Source organism: Aspergillus alliaceus (genome assembly GCF_009176365.1).
Source record: "Aspergillus alliaceus strain CBS 536.65 unplaced genomic scaffold BDW43scaffold_17, whole genome shotgun sequence".
NCBI lineage: Eukaryota > Fungi > Ascomycota > Eurotiomycetes > Eurotiales > Aspergillaceae > Aspergillus > Aspergillus alliaceus.
Window position 1 is genome coordinate 322598 of NW_022474700.1, and position 15245 is coordinate 337842.

At 47.1% G+C, this 15245-nt stretch overlaps 6 protein-coding genes and 1 non-coding gene across 7 annotated transcripts in view; 1 reads left to right on the forward strand and 6 right to left on the reverse strand.

Moving 5' to 3' along the window:
* Positions 1-2242: 2242 nt before the first annotated feature.
* On the reverse strand, positions 2243-3247 carry BDW43DRAFT_310363 (aminoglycoside phosphotransferase family protein; the record flags this gene model as incomplete). Its single annotated transcript, XM_032046924.1, has 1 exon — positions 2243-3247. One exon carries the CDS (start codon positions 3245-3247, stop codon positions 2243-2245), a length of 1005 nt encoding a protein of 334 aa, XP_031901179.1.
* Positions 3248-3510: 263 nt separating this feature from the next.
* Positions 3511-5540, reverse strand: BDW43DRAFT_59949 (uncharacterized protein). The gene is made up of 4 exons (XM_032050284.1): positions 4935-5540; positions 4096-4872; positions 3880-3980; positions 3511-3663 (listed from the first exon to the last, which is right to left on the reverse strand). Exons 1-2 carry the CDS (start codon positions 5142-5144, stop codon positions 4096-4098), a joined length of 987 nt encoding a protein of 328 aa, XP_031901180.1. The 5' UTR covers positions 5145-5540; the 3' UTR covers positions 3511-3663; positions 3880-3980.
* On the reverse strand, positions 3859-3930 carry BDW43DRAFT_t96. The gene has a single exon. It is a non-coding gene; the product is annotated as a tRNA-Arg (tRNA).
* Positions 5541-6440: 900 nt separating the features above from the next.
* BDW43DRAFT_59947 (uncharacterized protein) lies at positions 6441-7287 on the reverse strand. Its single transcript, XM_032050283.1, has one exon. The coding sequence runs from the start codon at positions 7195-7197 to the stop codon at positions 6589-6591; it is 609 nt and encodes a 202-aa protein (XP_031901181.1). The 5' UTR covers positions 7198-7287; the 3' UTR covers positions 6441-6588.
* Positions 7288-7951: 664 nt separating this feature from the next.
* Positions 7952-9404, reverse strand: BDW43DRAFT_299703 (uncharacterized protein; the record flags this gene model as incomplete). Its single annotated transcript, XM_032044768.1, has 4 exons — positions 7952-8267; positions 8358-8432; positions 8609-9026; positions 9107-9404. The coding sequence occupies 4 exons, from the start codon at positions 9402-9404 to the stop codon at positions 7952-7954; spliced, it is 1107 nt and encodes a 368-aa protein (XP_031901182.1).
* A 2987-nt stretch (positions 9405-12391) lies between these two features.
* BDW43DRAFT_310366 (nucleoside phosphorylase domain-containing protein) lies at positions 12392-12850 on the forward strand (the record flags this gene model as incomplete). Its single annotated transcript, XM_032046925.1, has 1 exon — positions 12392-12850. One exon carries the CDS (start codon positions 12392-12394, stop codon positions 12848-12850), a length of 459 nt encoding a protein of 152 aa, XP_031901183.1.
* Positions 12851-14562: 1712 nt separating this feature from the next.
* The window catches only part of BDW43DRAFT_318915 (purine and uridine phosphorylase), a gene marked incomplete at its 3' end in the record, with an annotated part of 3646 nt that continues 2963 nt past the window's right edge, over positions 14563-15245 (reverse strand). The window contains exons 3-4 of the mRNA XM_032048787.1: positions 14829-15228; positions 14563-14582 (exon numbers count right to left, since the gene is read on the reverse strand). Coding sequence (XP_031901184.1) covers positions 14563-14582; positions 14829-15228 — 420 coding nt within the window. The remainder of the gene's footprint in view (positions 14583-14828; positions 15229-15245) is intronic.

Here is a 15245-nt window from a genome sequence, read left to right on the forward strand (position 1 = left end):
AAAAAAAAAAAAAAAAAAAAAAAAAAAAAAAAAAAAAAAAAAAAAAAAAAAAAAAAAAAAAAAAAAAAAAAAAAAAAAAAGGAGCAGAAAAACACCCCGAGGGAAGTGGAAAGCAGAAATGAATAGTTCGGCAAAACAAACGGATTTCTCCACGATGGACAAAGATCGCCCACCCTAAAAGAGAAAGAAAAAGGTTGATTGTGGTGTGGCGGTGCAAATCCCATTTCCGGACTCACCAGCCCTAAAGACTAGGGCGGACAAAGTCCGACCAGGCGGCGTCACCATACAAAAACCTGCAGTTCCACGACGGAGAGCACCGATCAGCCACACTATCATTTGATTTCTCGAGCCATGAAAACCCATCATCAGCCACACTAGACAGCGACCCATAGTAAGTCTAACTAGTAGATTAACTTATCCCTCCGGCAGCTGGTCACCGAGCCGCTGCCGAAAACTCTTCAGTCTCGCGATGCTTTCCTAGGCTAGGTTTCAATCGAACTATCAGAAGTTCCTCCTAGTGTGTCTACTAAATGAGATCGGCGCGGTGATTCTAGACCCCGTTCAAGATACCCGACAGTCGCTAGACTACAAGCCAAAATCTTTTCAAAAAACAAACAGCAAACTTCGGACTCAAGAGTCGTCTGGCATGTCCGATGCAAGTCCTGCATACAGTAGTGGTTACTAAATTTAATTGAGGAACATCTTGAGGTATTCAGATACCCCTCGTCCTAATCTCGCTTAGTTTTGAGAAATAGGAGGGTACGGTCCTTACAGTTCACAATCCTACTCAAACTATGCCCTATGCCCCCGATGTAATTCAGCTGATATGAAACGCCGTGCCAAGATTTCAAACCACCTCGAGGTTTTCGGCGACAACTTCAACTCTTGATTGGCCCATGTTTATCGCTGTTATTCTACTTATTATTCTCCACGCCACAGACAGTATACTAAGGCCGAGTACGCGGGATTGTATCCCGAGGAAATGGATTCCGGGATCATCTACCAATAAGAAAGGCTATGAAGTGATATCCCCCGTGTGCAAAATGGTATGGTACAGATCTACATACTACATAGCAAAGTAAAGTTTGAGCCCCCATGATTAAGGTATAGAATAGTGGGATCCGCATGTTCAACCAACAGCTCAGGTGGATTCTCTTTCCATATAGGAGCTGATAAGGACTGTAGCTGAACAATCACCATACCACACTTCGAGCAGATCCTCCAAATTTGTAGAGTCGAGATTTATCATACAGGAATAAATATATAATATTCGCCAACATAGTTCACACACCGGCGTGGAAACGAAAGGTGGTATTTGGCTCCCAAGTTCTTAGTCATATATATATACTTAGTGCAGGCACACACCACTTCAAATCATCTGCAGCTTGTCAATACTAATCTCATTCTTTTTATTGCACAAATAAGCGGTCAGGTAGCGACATGTGCACGACCAACTTAATCTCGAGGTGGCGTTTTCCTGACAGATACAAGGCGACCTTGCAGGTGAACTTTAAAGGCACTGTCGATCGAACGCGTTGTTCTAGAATGCGCTTCCCTGATTATACCAAAACTATATTTGTTACAATGCAGAACCTTAACGCTGCCTTATGTCAGAGTGAAATGCTCTCAATATTAACAACTCATCCAGATTGATGTTATGCTACTGTGGTTATAAAATGCAGCCGTCGTCAGCGGCACAACTACGCCTTGGAGCTTGCTCATCGTTTACGTATGCTCAGTTGACGTAGCCTGCAGACGTGAATATAAAATTAGGGTGCAACGGTTTATGGCGCCAACGCATAACATGCCTGGCTATGGTCACTCTAGATATGTCATAAATATTCGTACGATATGCGATGTAGCGTACTTGTAGACCATATATTTTCCATCCGATGACTTACCACCCCGTAAAGGTAAACAAACTGTCATTGATATGACTATTTTAAGGATCCATTGCAGCCATTAGTCAAACAGCTTCTATGAATGACTGACCATATATCTATACCCGACTGATCACACGTTCTCCTTATCCGTCTTGTTCCAATCATTCCAAAATTCTGATCTGTGATATGTTCCAATAGATTTTAGTCTCTTTCGCTACTGGGTAGTGTTAAGCCGTTGCTATGCCTACTATCTTCGACAAACAGTAAGAACTTCCTTCAAGATTCTAGGACAAAGCACGCTATTCTATCGTAGTTCTATATGCAACTGCCTCTCAAGACCGTAATTGACAAAAGAAAAATCACCAAACAAGCTCGCACTCCTCCAACGACAAAGCAAGTTGATCCTTCAGCAAAGGTATCGGACTGAACTCATCGCCCCCATTCAACCGCTCGTCCAACCTCGAAACACACTCACACCTCGCCTGCATCACCCCCCGCAGAATCTCATCCTCCCCATACCCAACCTCCGCCGCAATCCTCGTCGCCAACCGCGTCCCAACAGTCAACACCAACCCCGCAATATCCGTTGCCGCGCACCCAATCCCAGCATCAGCCCAATCCAATATCCCCGTAATCCGCCCACAGCCGTCAACAAGAATATGCTCCCCCTTAATATCATTGTGAATGAACACCTGACACGAATGATCGGAAAGATCCCGAATCCGCTGTATAAACTCTGTCTTCCGCTCCACCAGCCCCTCAGCCTCCGCCTGATCTCCATAATCCACCTGTCCAAGTCGAATCAGCCTCTTCCAACCCAGAATAGCCCTCTCCCTCCACACTCTTAAGTCCGGAAACGGGATAGAAGGAACACTAAACCCAACACCTAGCCTCTCTTCCAAGCTCCGGACATCAACCCCCCTCATCACACGCATCAACTCCACCAGTCCCCGGACCGTCGCCTCAGAAGTATTTTTCTCGACATCTAAATGTAACCCAGTCCCAGTTAATTTCGTCTCCACAGACGCCGCATAAACCCCATCTTCACTCATCACTTTATGCCCAATAGAAGCGGGTATCAAGTCCGCGTCAAGCCCTCGGGACAGGTATTCTTCGCGGATGAGTCCCCGGATCGCGATGTCGAAGGCTTGCATCTGGAAGCCGGGGAGGAGGCGATTCTCGCCTGGACGTGGCTTTGTGACGCGGAGGATGTGGGAGGGCGATTCGGTGATTAGGTAGATCATGTGGTCGTCGCCTTCTATTTTCGATTGGCGGGTTAGGGTTGCGGTTGGCAGGGAGAGGGTGGTTGTTGTGAAGGTTTGGAGGGTTGAGATTGGGACTGGGGTTGGGGTAGTAGAATCCATTTTGTCCATTTTTGGGGGGTTGTGCCTGGTATGTTTGGGTGTTTTGGGGGTTTTGGAGGTTTTATTTATATATATGGTTTGGGGGTGGGTGGCTTGTATACGAGGTCGGGGTCCCAAATGGGTAACCGATGTTACTCAGGTGGGGATGCGTGGTGGGTGTCAATGTTGTGGGAGGGAGGGTTTCCTTGGCATTGGCTATGATATTCTGGGGGTTGATTGGGTTAGTGTTACTTTTTTCGATATATGGGTTTATTGTAGGTAGTGAGTGGTATGTTGTTGGTGGGAGGATTCTGTGAGGGTGGTTGTTGTGGTGACTTTAAGTCATTGTAGTAGTGCTGCTGGGTTGTCACTGATATAACGGATTGCGAACAGAGCATGGTATGCACAACCACCGTCATGTATTATCCAAGAGGAATCTATGAAATGATTATATCTTCATATCAGTACTTCATGCTCTAAGTTTTGATGTTTAAAGTAATATATGGAGTACTGAATGGATCCACTCACCGTAGGGTTTGGTTCGGAGAGTGGATCCCTTTTCCCTTCCCCCCTATGTGAAGAACTTTTCACAACACGAAAACCAAGCGAAGAGACTGCAAAAACAGAAAAATTGACCGACGCAGGATTCGAACCTGCAATCTCTTGATCCGTAGTCAAGCGCCTTACCATTGGGCCAGCCGGCCTTGCTTGTTGAAAAACGGGGTTGTTCATAGACTTATGATCGGAACAATATCTGGTGGCAAGAAAATTCAGCTATGTTCCATTGGGTATATGTATGCTATCCATAAAATGTACAAACAAGGAAAGGTAAAGGAAAAAGATGTAAAGAGCGGCCGTAACATTAGTACTCAGGACTGTTCATCACACATCGCCAAGAGTCGTTCCTTTTCGCTGGGAGCACTCTCCAACTCGTCTATCTGGGAGACGGTAGTCTTCTGCCTCCTGCAGCCCCGAATGCAGTAGCACACGGAGATGATGATCCTTCCCAACACGAATCCAACCATACAGGCGACCACACCCGCCATGACGCCCAGAAGAGCAGGCATAACCACCGGCCGTACGAGTCTTGTGAAGTTCTTCTCTCTGCCGCTCCAGTAGCCCGGTCGGTGGTGGTGATGATGCGGATGACTCTGTGGAGCAATCGTACGGTGCTTATCCACAGGCGGCTGCATGTGGCCGTGTTGGGGTCTCGCGGTCGGATTCTTCGATGCCGAACCATGCATGCAGTTCTTGGCAGCGTCCTTCATTGCCTCAAGGCCGGCTGCTAATTGGGCCACCCACGACGACGGCGGTTCGTCGTGGTGGTGACTGAGAATGGGGTTGGTTTCCAGTTGAGTGATCTGGAGGTTTCCATCGGAGTCTTGAGAAAGGGTGATGGTGACAATGTAGTCGGAAGCGGGTCGGCCCCGTAGGTCAAACAGTCTCAGTTTCAGAAGGAAGACGCCTCCAAGCACTTCGGCTGGGCGTGACGGCATGGGTTGGGCATCGAGTTCATAGGCTAAATCAACCGTCTCTCGGCCAGAGTGAAAATGCCGGACTGCATGGAACCGCATTGGCAGAGTAGGTGGGAAGATCGGGTCATGGTTGGCGAGAAGCGTGCCATTTTCGGTTGAGAAGTCCAGGGTCTGTATTGAGTCAGTGATGATGTTCTCGTCATCCCTTTTACGTGTTAGAGCTTCGAACACACCAGGTAGGAATGAAGATCAATTTCTTTCGAGCATTCTGCATCTGCGAAGGAACATAGAGCGGTGGGGACATTGGTTGGACGGGCGATGATCCGGCTTCGAGGTTCGGGATTAAGTCCTGATAGTTCGATATTGTTTGTGGAAGGTAGAGATAACGCAGCACAGCTGGTCAGACAGAGCGCGCCCGTCAGAGACAGGAAACGCAGCAACATGGTGGAAGGACAGGTGGAGTAGACGTCGGGAACGGCGCGTAGTAGTTGATATAGTAAGGAAATGAAGGTGGCGGATGACGGTTTGGGTGGAAGTGTGTATCTTGTTCAACACTTAGTAGTACTAATATGGGCGGCTCAGAGAGGGCAGCCGTCAAGGGGAAGGGAAAGGAAGCGAGAGTCCGCGGATTAGATATATAGAGGCGGGAGGGGCTCAATCAGACTTTCTTTTATTCATTTATTTAAACCTTGAGTGACTCAAGGCATCTGGGGAACGTCTGATTGCCTGGATTTGACGATCACTGACTGACACCCTCAGGCAACAGTCCACTATTACTAGTACGAAGTGAATGAAGATGACAGCGTGTGATTGGGCAGCAGGGGAACCCCGCGGGTCGAGGAATCTCGAGCAAGTTCATAAAGGCTGAGCTTAGGGTCTAAAAAAAGACTATGAAAATTTTCTTTCGCACGATTCTTGCCATGGTTTCACCATGAGACAGCTGATCGTCTTTTTACTCGATTGACTTTTATTCTCTATTTCCTAGGAGTATTGTTATTTATCTATTTATTTTTACTTTCCGAGGCGACAGGGAATGTGAGCTGTAATACACGAGAATTCGATGATCGCCCGTGGTACAAGTCGTTGAACAGGCAAAGAACCCTGATACTTAGGAGAATGGGGTAGTAATCGGCACAAGGGATCCTTAGTATCAACTATGCACTGCGCCTCTCGTTGGCTGAAACCCCCAAACGAGGGCCCACGACAAGCTTCTCTTTCAGGGGTCTTCAGAATCAATGACAGTTGGTCAAAGTGGTCAATGTTGGCCTCTGATTGCGCCACTCATTTCTTTTGATCCTGAAAATTTTAATAGCCGACTTGACCCGTGTACTGTTTTATCACATTCTTATTGTTTACCTTTTTCCATAATGATAATGAGGAAGAGGCTGCATTCGCCCCTTTTTTATGTCTCCCTCACTCATTATCTATAGGGCTATTACATAAGAATGAGGGTTGGGGTTTGACAGGCACTTGACCAGTTGGACACTGCAAATGCAACAGCTAAATTTGGCCCCGACACTGAAGTGGGCCATATTGAGGCAGTGCATCAACACCATTGGCTCCGAGGCAGGTTGAGGGATTAACTGCTCCAATAACAGTGAGAGTAAAAGCTTAGCAACTGAGTTTATTCATTGCTCCATTTGGTCTCTTTGCCTTTTGTTTTGCCATTCGAATACTAGTTCTTCTTCGGTGCCGTGGTTCAACACTGCAAGACCCTGACCAGAGGAGCCTCACAATCCTTCCGGAATCGTGTCTGCCTACATACGGTCACAATTGTTCGGTGATTCTTCCTATTTTATTTATTTTTTTATTCTTTTCAATTGTGTTTTTCTTCTTGTTCCAACCGCGGAGAAGCACTCTTCTGGGTGTCGCTCACTCCGATCCGTGCTAAAACACATAGACTGAGACATCTGGAACCCACTCCACTCGACTTGCTTGCCGCTTGTCTAAAAAATCCCACATGGTCCTGTTCAATGTATGCAACCTTGCATACTTGCCGTAGCCTCTTTTTCGTTTTTTACTTCCGCCGAAGCTAAGCTCGTGGGCGATTGACTGGTCGAGTGGGTTTCTCTTGGTGTGAAAGGCTTGGGCGCCACAATAAATCTGGGCCTGAGATAAGAGTTTTTCATTTCCCAAATACGACATAAGTCCGCCGCAGCATTGGGGGCTTGCCCATGTGACCTTCGGGTGTGTCGCTCCGATATACTGCATTCTCGAACATTGGCACGCTAACCTGCCTGTCATTAGTCTCTTGCGGAGGTCGTATGGCCGGTCGGTTTTCGACCAACCAACCCTACTCCTAAAGTGGCGATCACCAACTTGCCAAGCAATGTCCGAGATTCTCCACCCATTCACACTATGGTCAAGACGACGTTGATGGAGCTCCATCTGCATGTGTGATGTCCAAATATGCGTAGTGGGAGGGCGAGCCCTATTCAGCCTAGTCACCAACACCGAATCCCTTACGGAACGCACAGCGTCTTTGAATGCATTCATGCCCTAAGTCTTGGATCAGTTCTAGCGGGGTAGACTTGTGGAAATAACGTCGCGAAAGTGGGCCTCATTGTGAGTACTGTGTGCCTCAGTATAGGGACCTTCACAGTGGCCCCAGGGCCGTATACCCAGCGGAATCTGGTCAATCTGCCTAAACAGGTGGATCGTAGTATTTGACCCGCTCATGCCTGGATTGTCAAGGACCCATCGGATGCTATATTGTTGCCTTGAGAGCTTCTCGTCTAGATATACACGTTCCATACCCCTCTTGCTCAAAGCAGCCGGCAATGGTACTCCACTCCACTACGGTGACTTCCTTATCTCTACCCTGGATTTTACGCTGCTGCCTTGTTGCCGTGGCCCAAGAAATTGGCACCGATTCCCAAAATGCGCCAATGTGAAGAACAAACGGGAAAATGGGCTATCTCTCGAGTGTCTGGGATTGGGACCCGGGCAGGGGATTACGTGTAAATGCGGCACAATCCTCCAAGGATTTGGCTGACGGCTGCGGGCATACTCAACAGCCTTTCGATTTTAACCTATTGCTCCAGTAATCTGACCAGATGATTAATAGACGACTAGCAGTAGAGATCCCTACATTTATGCCCTCGATGTAACATGCCTTCCCTGCCGGTTCCTTGGCGTGCGACCTGGACTCGTCGGCTGTTCTTTGAACCTCTGGACAATCTCTTTCACGTACTTTCTTTCCCTTTCTCGCTTTCTTATGTTTGCTATGGCATCTCGAGTCGTCTTTACGTCATTTATCATCCACTTCACGCACCTTGAACTCGAACATCCCATTCGACGGCACCGCGTGTTCATCTTGCAGCTTCATCGCCGTCTCGACTCCAGCTGCCGGCACCCGATACTCGAACCTCTTCCCTGGCCCGGGCAAGTGTCCACCCGGAAGTGCATACGGAAAGGGGAGGTATTCGGGCATCAAACCCAGCTGTACAAGCACCGTCGCCTGATCCCACGCTATATGCTCATGATACAGGCGGTCTCCACGAATATTCACGACTGAGGTGAACGGGATACGGAGCGGTTTACCGGTAGGTGGGACACCGGGAAGTCTGATCGAGTTAGTAAGGACTATCGTCCTCAACCGCTACGATGCGACATAATGGGATCAGTAGGCTCCGAGGCAAGGTCACTATACTCACAACCAGTCGATCTCCTTATTATGCGTCAGACTGACAATGAACTCATCCACGATTCGGTCCGTGCCGACCGTCCGGCTGATAAGTTCCAGTGCGGTGTCGGCGGGGTTGTTGAAGATGAAATTTTCCAGGTAGAATTTACTCAGTCGGGCTCGGCCGATTCCGCCCGTCATCTTGCTTGGGTGAGTCGACAGAATATAATCATGTGGTTGGAGAAGAAGACGGCACTTACAGTCGGAATATGATTCACGTACGGCTCCTGCACCATCGTCGCCATGGTTTTTTCGACGGATCGATCCCCGAACTCGTACCACGTGTGCTCATCCCAGATTTTCTCGAGGTCGAAATACGGCCCGTTCATGTGTTTCTTCACAAAAGCCAGAGATCGCGTGTGAGCGACTCCCGCAGCCGCGATCTTGAAGTCGGAATGTCCGGGGATGATGAACCCAGCCGAAGAGACATCCGCATACGAGTACACGGTGTGATTATCGTGCTTCGCAGGTCCAGTCGGCTGGAAACTTCCTGGAAAGTGCGAAAGGATAGGCAGTGATATCTCACTGGTATCCCACGAGCTGAAGAACACCACAGCAGCGATCTTTTGGCTCACAGCCGTGATGATCTTGCCCAAGACCCCTCCGAACTCAGGCGTATAATGGTCCGGAGAACCGTAGACTATATACCATCAGTATACACCTCTTACCCAGTAACGCAATGCATCTTACCTAATACGACAAATTTGTCCTTTTTATCACATTCCTTCAACGACTCTAACCCTGCAATACCCCTCTTCACAAATTCCAAAACACCACTCTCATCCGCGCCCGCCACAGCATCCACCGTAATCTGCACTATCGCAAAACTCTCCTCCGCCCATTTCTGCACCGGCTCCGGGTCAAGACTGCCATTCTTGCCTTGACATTCGGCATAGCTATAAGGCCGGATGATTATTAGACCGGGTCCATGCCCGCACCGCGAAAGCGGGGGCTGGAGCAGGACCTTGTCTCCCAGGGACACCGATGGTGCGGAGGGGAGAGGAGGTGGAGCTGTCATCTCGATGTTTCCTTTTTATATGAAAAGTTTGACTGGGTAATTGGTTCTTCGAGTTAAAAGAGTCGTAGTATCTGTTGGTTGGTGATGGTGTTGATTTAATTATAAGCCGAGGTCGACCCCACTTGTTGTCGCGCAGTTGATAAACGACTTTCAATTCTGTCCTTTTTGTACAGTTCGTGCCCGTGTGCCCGGGGTTTTAGGGGACGTCTTTGAGCAAGGGTGTTTGGGGTGTTTTTGCGGTACAATGGATATGTGGTTGATATCAATTCTTTCTCGATATGATTATATTTATAATATGAAGTCAAATATCGTGTAAAGAGATTTGTTGGCGGGAACATATTGAGACTTGGTTCTATACATATTTGATAGCAGGCCTCCGCCGCTTTACTGTAAAGTATCTTTGTCAGATATCTTTTAGCCACTATTGAATTCCTTTCTTAAGTCTCCTACGCAGACTACGTACGCGGTACTACAGCGTTTATATCAATATTGAAGCGACTCAAGCGAGCCAGTCTTTGATTAGGTTGTTCTTGCATCTGGCAGAGGAAAAAGGGTTAGGCTGTACTCAATCATACCATATTCGAATATGTACGTAAATAGAGGGCCACTCTGAAGGGCATAGAATTACGCTAGATGTGTAGGATAGTAAAGTCATATGAAGCCGATCAAATTAGACCTGGCATGACAGGGATCCGTAAAAGCAGTCAAAGTGAAATTGAACGAAAACAAGGGCAATTTGTATTTTTACAGCCTCGATTACTCACTCCATGCTCAACGCGAAGGTTAAAGATTTCCCAGGGAAACTCCTTAGTTTGAACTCTAGAATAGCTATTTTCGAGAGCCGGAGACAGAAAACCAAGGCAACCCAGGCAGCATGAATGCAAAATTTGGCAGGGTCCAGTTTGACAAAATGAACAAACATAGCAATGCAGTACCTGACCAATGAGAGATGGGAGAAGTCTGTTTGGTAAGATGGTGAACAGGACGATTCGATCTTGCAAACACTACAAACTGAACAGTCCCAATTGACACGAAGTGTCAACAAATAAGCGCGCTTGACGACATTGCGACATAGTTCTCGGCCCCCATGCTTCCGATAATCTATGTAGTTTGCATAGCAAGGCACGAGATTAAATGGACTACAATGACTTATTGTCGATTGGGGAGTCGTGAAAACACATCTATAAGCAGCTGTGATGGATCGTGATTCTCCGGGGATACGCACCCATTACAGTCAATCAAATAGTCTTCGCATAATCGAACTATCTAGCTCATCGTAATTTGAGTTTTTCTATATCCAGGTCTCTCAATCAAAGATGACAGAGAGGCAGGTGTGAACTTCGGTGAGAAGTTCAACGATTTCAAAGTCATTGAAGCAGTCTACAAACATGTAGACGGGCATGATACTCGAGCTGATGTCTTGATCCCAAACTCTCTACCCGCGAGAGGACCAATACCAGTAGTTGCTCGATTCCATGGAGGTGGCCTGAAGAGTGATACTACCTTGTTTTCTCATTTTCTCAGCTGACGGGTATTGATAGACTTGATGGGATTCCCTTTATGCGGACTGGTTTTCAATCTGGCTGCTGAACTCTCGGTCACATATAACGCCATAATTGTTTCAGCAAATTATCGCTTTCTTCCAGAGGCCACAGGTCTCGCAGGTATTAGAAGATGTGGATGAGTTCTGGTCGTGGCTGCACTTGGATAAACTAAAGGATCTCCTAGCCGCTCAAGACACGCCTATCGAAATAGATCTAGACTGCATTCTTGCTGCAGGAGATTCAGCGGGCGGCTCGCTCAGCATCGACTTGATACTTTCGTACCCCGACCAGCAACACGCTGGAACAGCCACATATTCCCAACTCAGCTGGGATGACCCGCCTATCTATCCTCAACGCAAGAGTTCTTTAATACCCGAAGTGCCGGAGTCAGTGATATGAATTTATCACAAGCCTGAAACTGGGGGCTGTCGAATCTTCTGATCTTGAATTGCGGCGTGTTTCTCTGAGTTCGGCAACCTCCTAGCACAGAAGAGGGCATGAGTTTTATCTCCGGGGCTCTGAGGCATCACCTTATCGAGATTGAATGTCCCCACTTGGAAGGCTGGATCTGCCCAATGCGAAGCTGCCTTGTGGTGTCTTAGTAATTTCTCACGGCGCAGATGATGACATGGGTTCTTCCGAGTTGAGTGAGCGGTTTGTAGATAAGGCGAGAGATGTGTTGAAGAGGCGGCAAGGTGGTGATAAAGTTATTCTGTCTTTGCAACCTGGCGGGCAGGGATTTGATGTGGATGTGTCTTTGAAAGAGTACTGGTTAAGCAACGCCCTCAAGACTGCTTGGGATACGTGGTTACAGTGCCTTGCACATCGCCCTGCCCACCCCAGACTTCTCCAGCCCTTTTTCCAAACCCTGAATTACAGATACTAGTACGGTTACAGTTAGAATATGAATAAAGCTTCTTGGTGGGTATCTACCTTTCATGTAATTTCATAAATGTAACTGCCAAAAGTGCAGGTCGTGTAACGGCCATACAGCTTCCGCCGCGGAAAACAGAAGCACACGCTACAGTTTGCAATCTGTCAACAACTGAACAACGTTCATAAACCGAGACTAGAACCATGTCTATTTGGACGATCACATATTGCTACAGTTCAGTCTTTAAGAAAGGCCTATACTCGCTCACAGCTCGCGGTTCGGGTCCTGGGGGCGAGTATCAGCATCCATCATTGGCTGCTTCAGCAAAACAGCCTGATGCCGGCCCTCATGCACTACTCCTCATATAGGCGGCTATTGCAGCCCTATGGTTAGTGAGCGCAATCGCGAGGCTGCGGACAAAAACAGCTTCGTGTCTCCCACGACCTCAGCTACGATCCATCCGGCTTTTGCGGATTCATATCCTCGTTACATATCTTGTCTTTGACGCAGCAGAATCTATGCGAGTCTCTGTTCTGAATTGTCAGATATCCTCTCTATTCTAAGCTGAAATGCGCCCCAAAGACCGCCACAATTTTGTGATCGCGATTATCTGCGCCCTTCCTCTTGAGGCTAACGCCGTTGAAGCCCTTTTCAATAAGACCTACGATCGGCTGGGAAAATACTATAGCAAACAACAAGGCAACGGGAATTCATACATTAATGGAAGGATTGGCAACCATGATGTGGTCCTGTGCTACATGCTAGGAATAAAGAAAAGAAGTGCAGTAAGTGTTGCCTCAAGTCTGCAAGTTAGCTACACGGGTGTCAAGCTTGCTTTAGTTGTTGGTATATGTGGAGGCGCCCCGTTACCACCAACCTATCCAGAGATATTCCTAGGCAACGTTATCATCAGTGATTCTGTGATTGCATATGACTTCAGCAGGCAATACCCTGGTGGCTTTCAACGGAAGTCTGGGATCAAGGACACACTCAGCAGGCCGCATCGAGATATTCAGACTCTGGCCTGAGTACTGGTAATGCCCGCAGTGAACTTCAAAACCAAATGCAACAATATCTTGACACGCTTCAGCAAACAGGAACCAGATGGCGCCATCCACAAATTAATGATATTCTTTTAAGGCTTCTTATCTTTACAAGCATTACTGGCATGCTTCTTCTATTAGGTGCTGCTGTTCAGAGAGTGACATGCCTAGGGAGATCTGTGACCGAGCACTGGAGAAATACTGTGATAATCTTGGATGTGACAAAAGCCAAGTTACCCGGTGTTGAGAATTCCTAGAAGCTGTTAAAGTCTCTATACATATTGGAACAATCGCTTCAGCCGACATAGTGATGAAGTCCGGACAACACCGTGATGGAATGGTTAGAAATGAGAAGAACTTTGCTTTGAAATGGAGGGGACAGGAGTGTAGGATAATATCTCGTGTATTGCCATTAAAGGTGTGTATGACTATGCGGACAGCCATAAAAGCAAATCATGGCAAGCATATTCTGCAGCAACTGGAGCCTCCGCGGCAAAAGCTTTCTTGGAGTACTGGAGGCCTCGGAACTAAGAAGGTTAGTAATCTAGTATCAGCAAATTTAGCTTATACTAAATGTTTCATTGTATATCTAGCAGACACAAGCAAGACTCGTCACATCATGATCCCCCTTGGGAGAAATCCACGCTTTGTCGGCCGCCAGGATCAAATCCACAAGTTAGAAAAATTAATCTCGAACCCGAAGGACCAAAGAAACTTGCTATTACCGGATTGGGAGGAGTCGGTAAGACCCAAATAGCTCTAAAGCTAGCTTATCGCAAGCGAGATAGAGAGGCTGAATGTCCAATCTTTTGAGTCCCTTGTACCAGCTACGAGGCTATTGAACAGGCCTGCATGGCCGTTGTACAAATGGTAGGGATCCAAGGCGTGAAGCCAGCAGAGGCGAAAGAGTGTCTCAGGGCTTACTTTAGCCAAAAGGACGGGAAGTGGCTTCTGATATTCAACAATGCAGATGACATGGACGTGTGGACGAAAGACAGCAAGCAGTATATCCTCGGCAATAGAGGACTTCCTTCCTTGTAACGGCCAAGGCCATGTTGTCTTTACCACTCGCAATCGAGAGTTAGTGGTGAATTTAGTATCCTGTTCTATAATACATGTTCGCGAACTCGACGCAAAGACAGGCAGGAAGTTTCTAGAAAAACCTCCAGTTGATAAAGATCTGTGCCATGATACCCATGTAATGATTGATATGCTTAAGCACCTTGCTTTTCTTCCATTGGCTATCAACCAGGCTGCGGCGTATATTAACAAGAGAGGGATAACAGTGTCCGATCACTTGATCCTTAAATGAACAGGAGGAAGTAGTTGTGAAGCTACTAAGCAAGGATTTTGGTGATGATGGACGCTACAAGGATGTCCAGAACCCTGTAGCCAAGACGTGGCTAATCTCATTCTGTCAGGTTCAGAAGCTGTACCAGCTTGCTGCTGATTACCTACTGGAAGACGCGCGCTTCGCACGCTGTGGCCCTGAAACGATAGATAGAAACAATATATAGTACGAAGCCCAAGACTATCTGGTTTTAACAATAACATGCATGAATATTCATGTACAATATCGCATCATAACCAATCATAAAGGGGCAAAGGCGGATGCTACGGTCAGCTAGAACAACCACTTTAGTACTTTATAGAACCTATTTTTACTAGAATAGACCTTTAGACAACTTACAAATAAACTAGGTATCATGAGTTGCATCTAAAAGCTGATGTAATAGATTATTCACAGTGATGATATATGCATAAAATATTTCCTGTGTCATGTGGAAATGTTATCCTCTCCGAAAAATCCGTTTAAGAAGTAGTCGCTTTCGGTGCTTTGCAGAATCTGGCTTTGATTTAATGGATTCACTTGCAAGTTCAACGCTAGGACGATCAGAGAAAGGTACGGTCAGATGATGGTGGCCTAAGAGATTTGAAGAATGTTTATCACTTTTCTCTTGACTCGCTATTAGTGGGAGCTTAGCTGGTGCGGAGTCCTTCGCTTGTAGCCATTCGCTAAGAGCCTTAGAGGAAGATAAAGTATACGGATGATCAGGACCAAACAGTTTGGTGTGAAGTTCAACACACTTTTCCATCAACATCAAGGCATCGCTGAGTTTTCCTAGGGATTCCCAGGTAAAGGCAAGATTGTGCATGCTGGTCAGAATGTCTGGATGCTCTGGCCCTAGTATCTTCTTCTGAGTCTCCATTGCTTGCACCTGTAGCTCTTCTGCTTCCTTCCATCGTCCTTGATCCCAGTATGTTAATGCCAGGTTGGCCATGCTGGTTAGGGTGTGAGGATGCTCTGGCCCTAGCACCTGCTTGCGAGTCTCCATTACTTGCATGTCTAGCTCTTCTGCTTCCTTCCATCGTCCTTGAT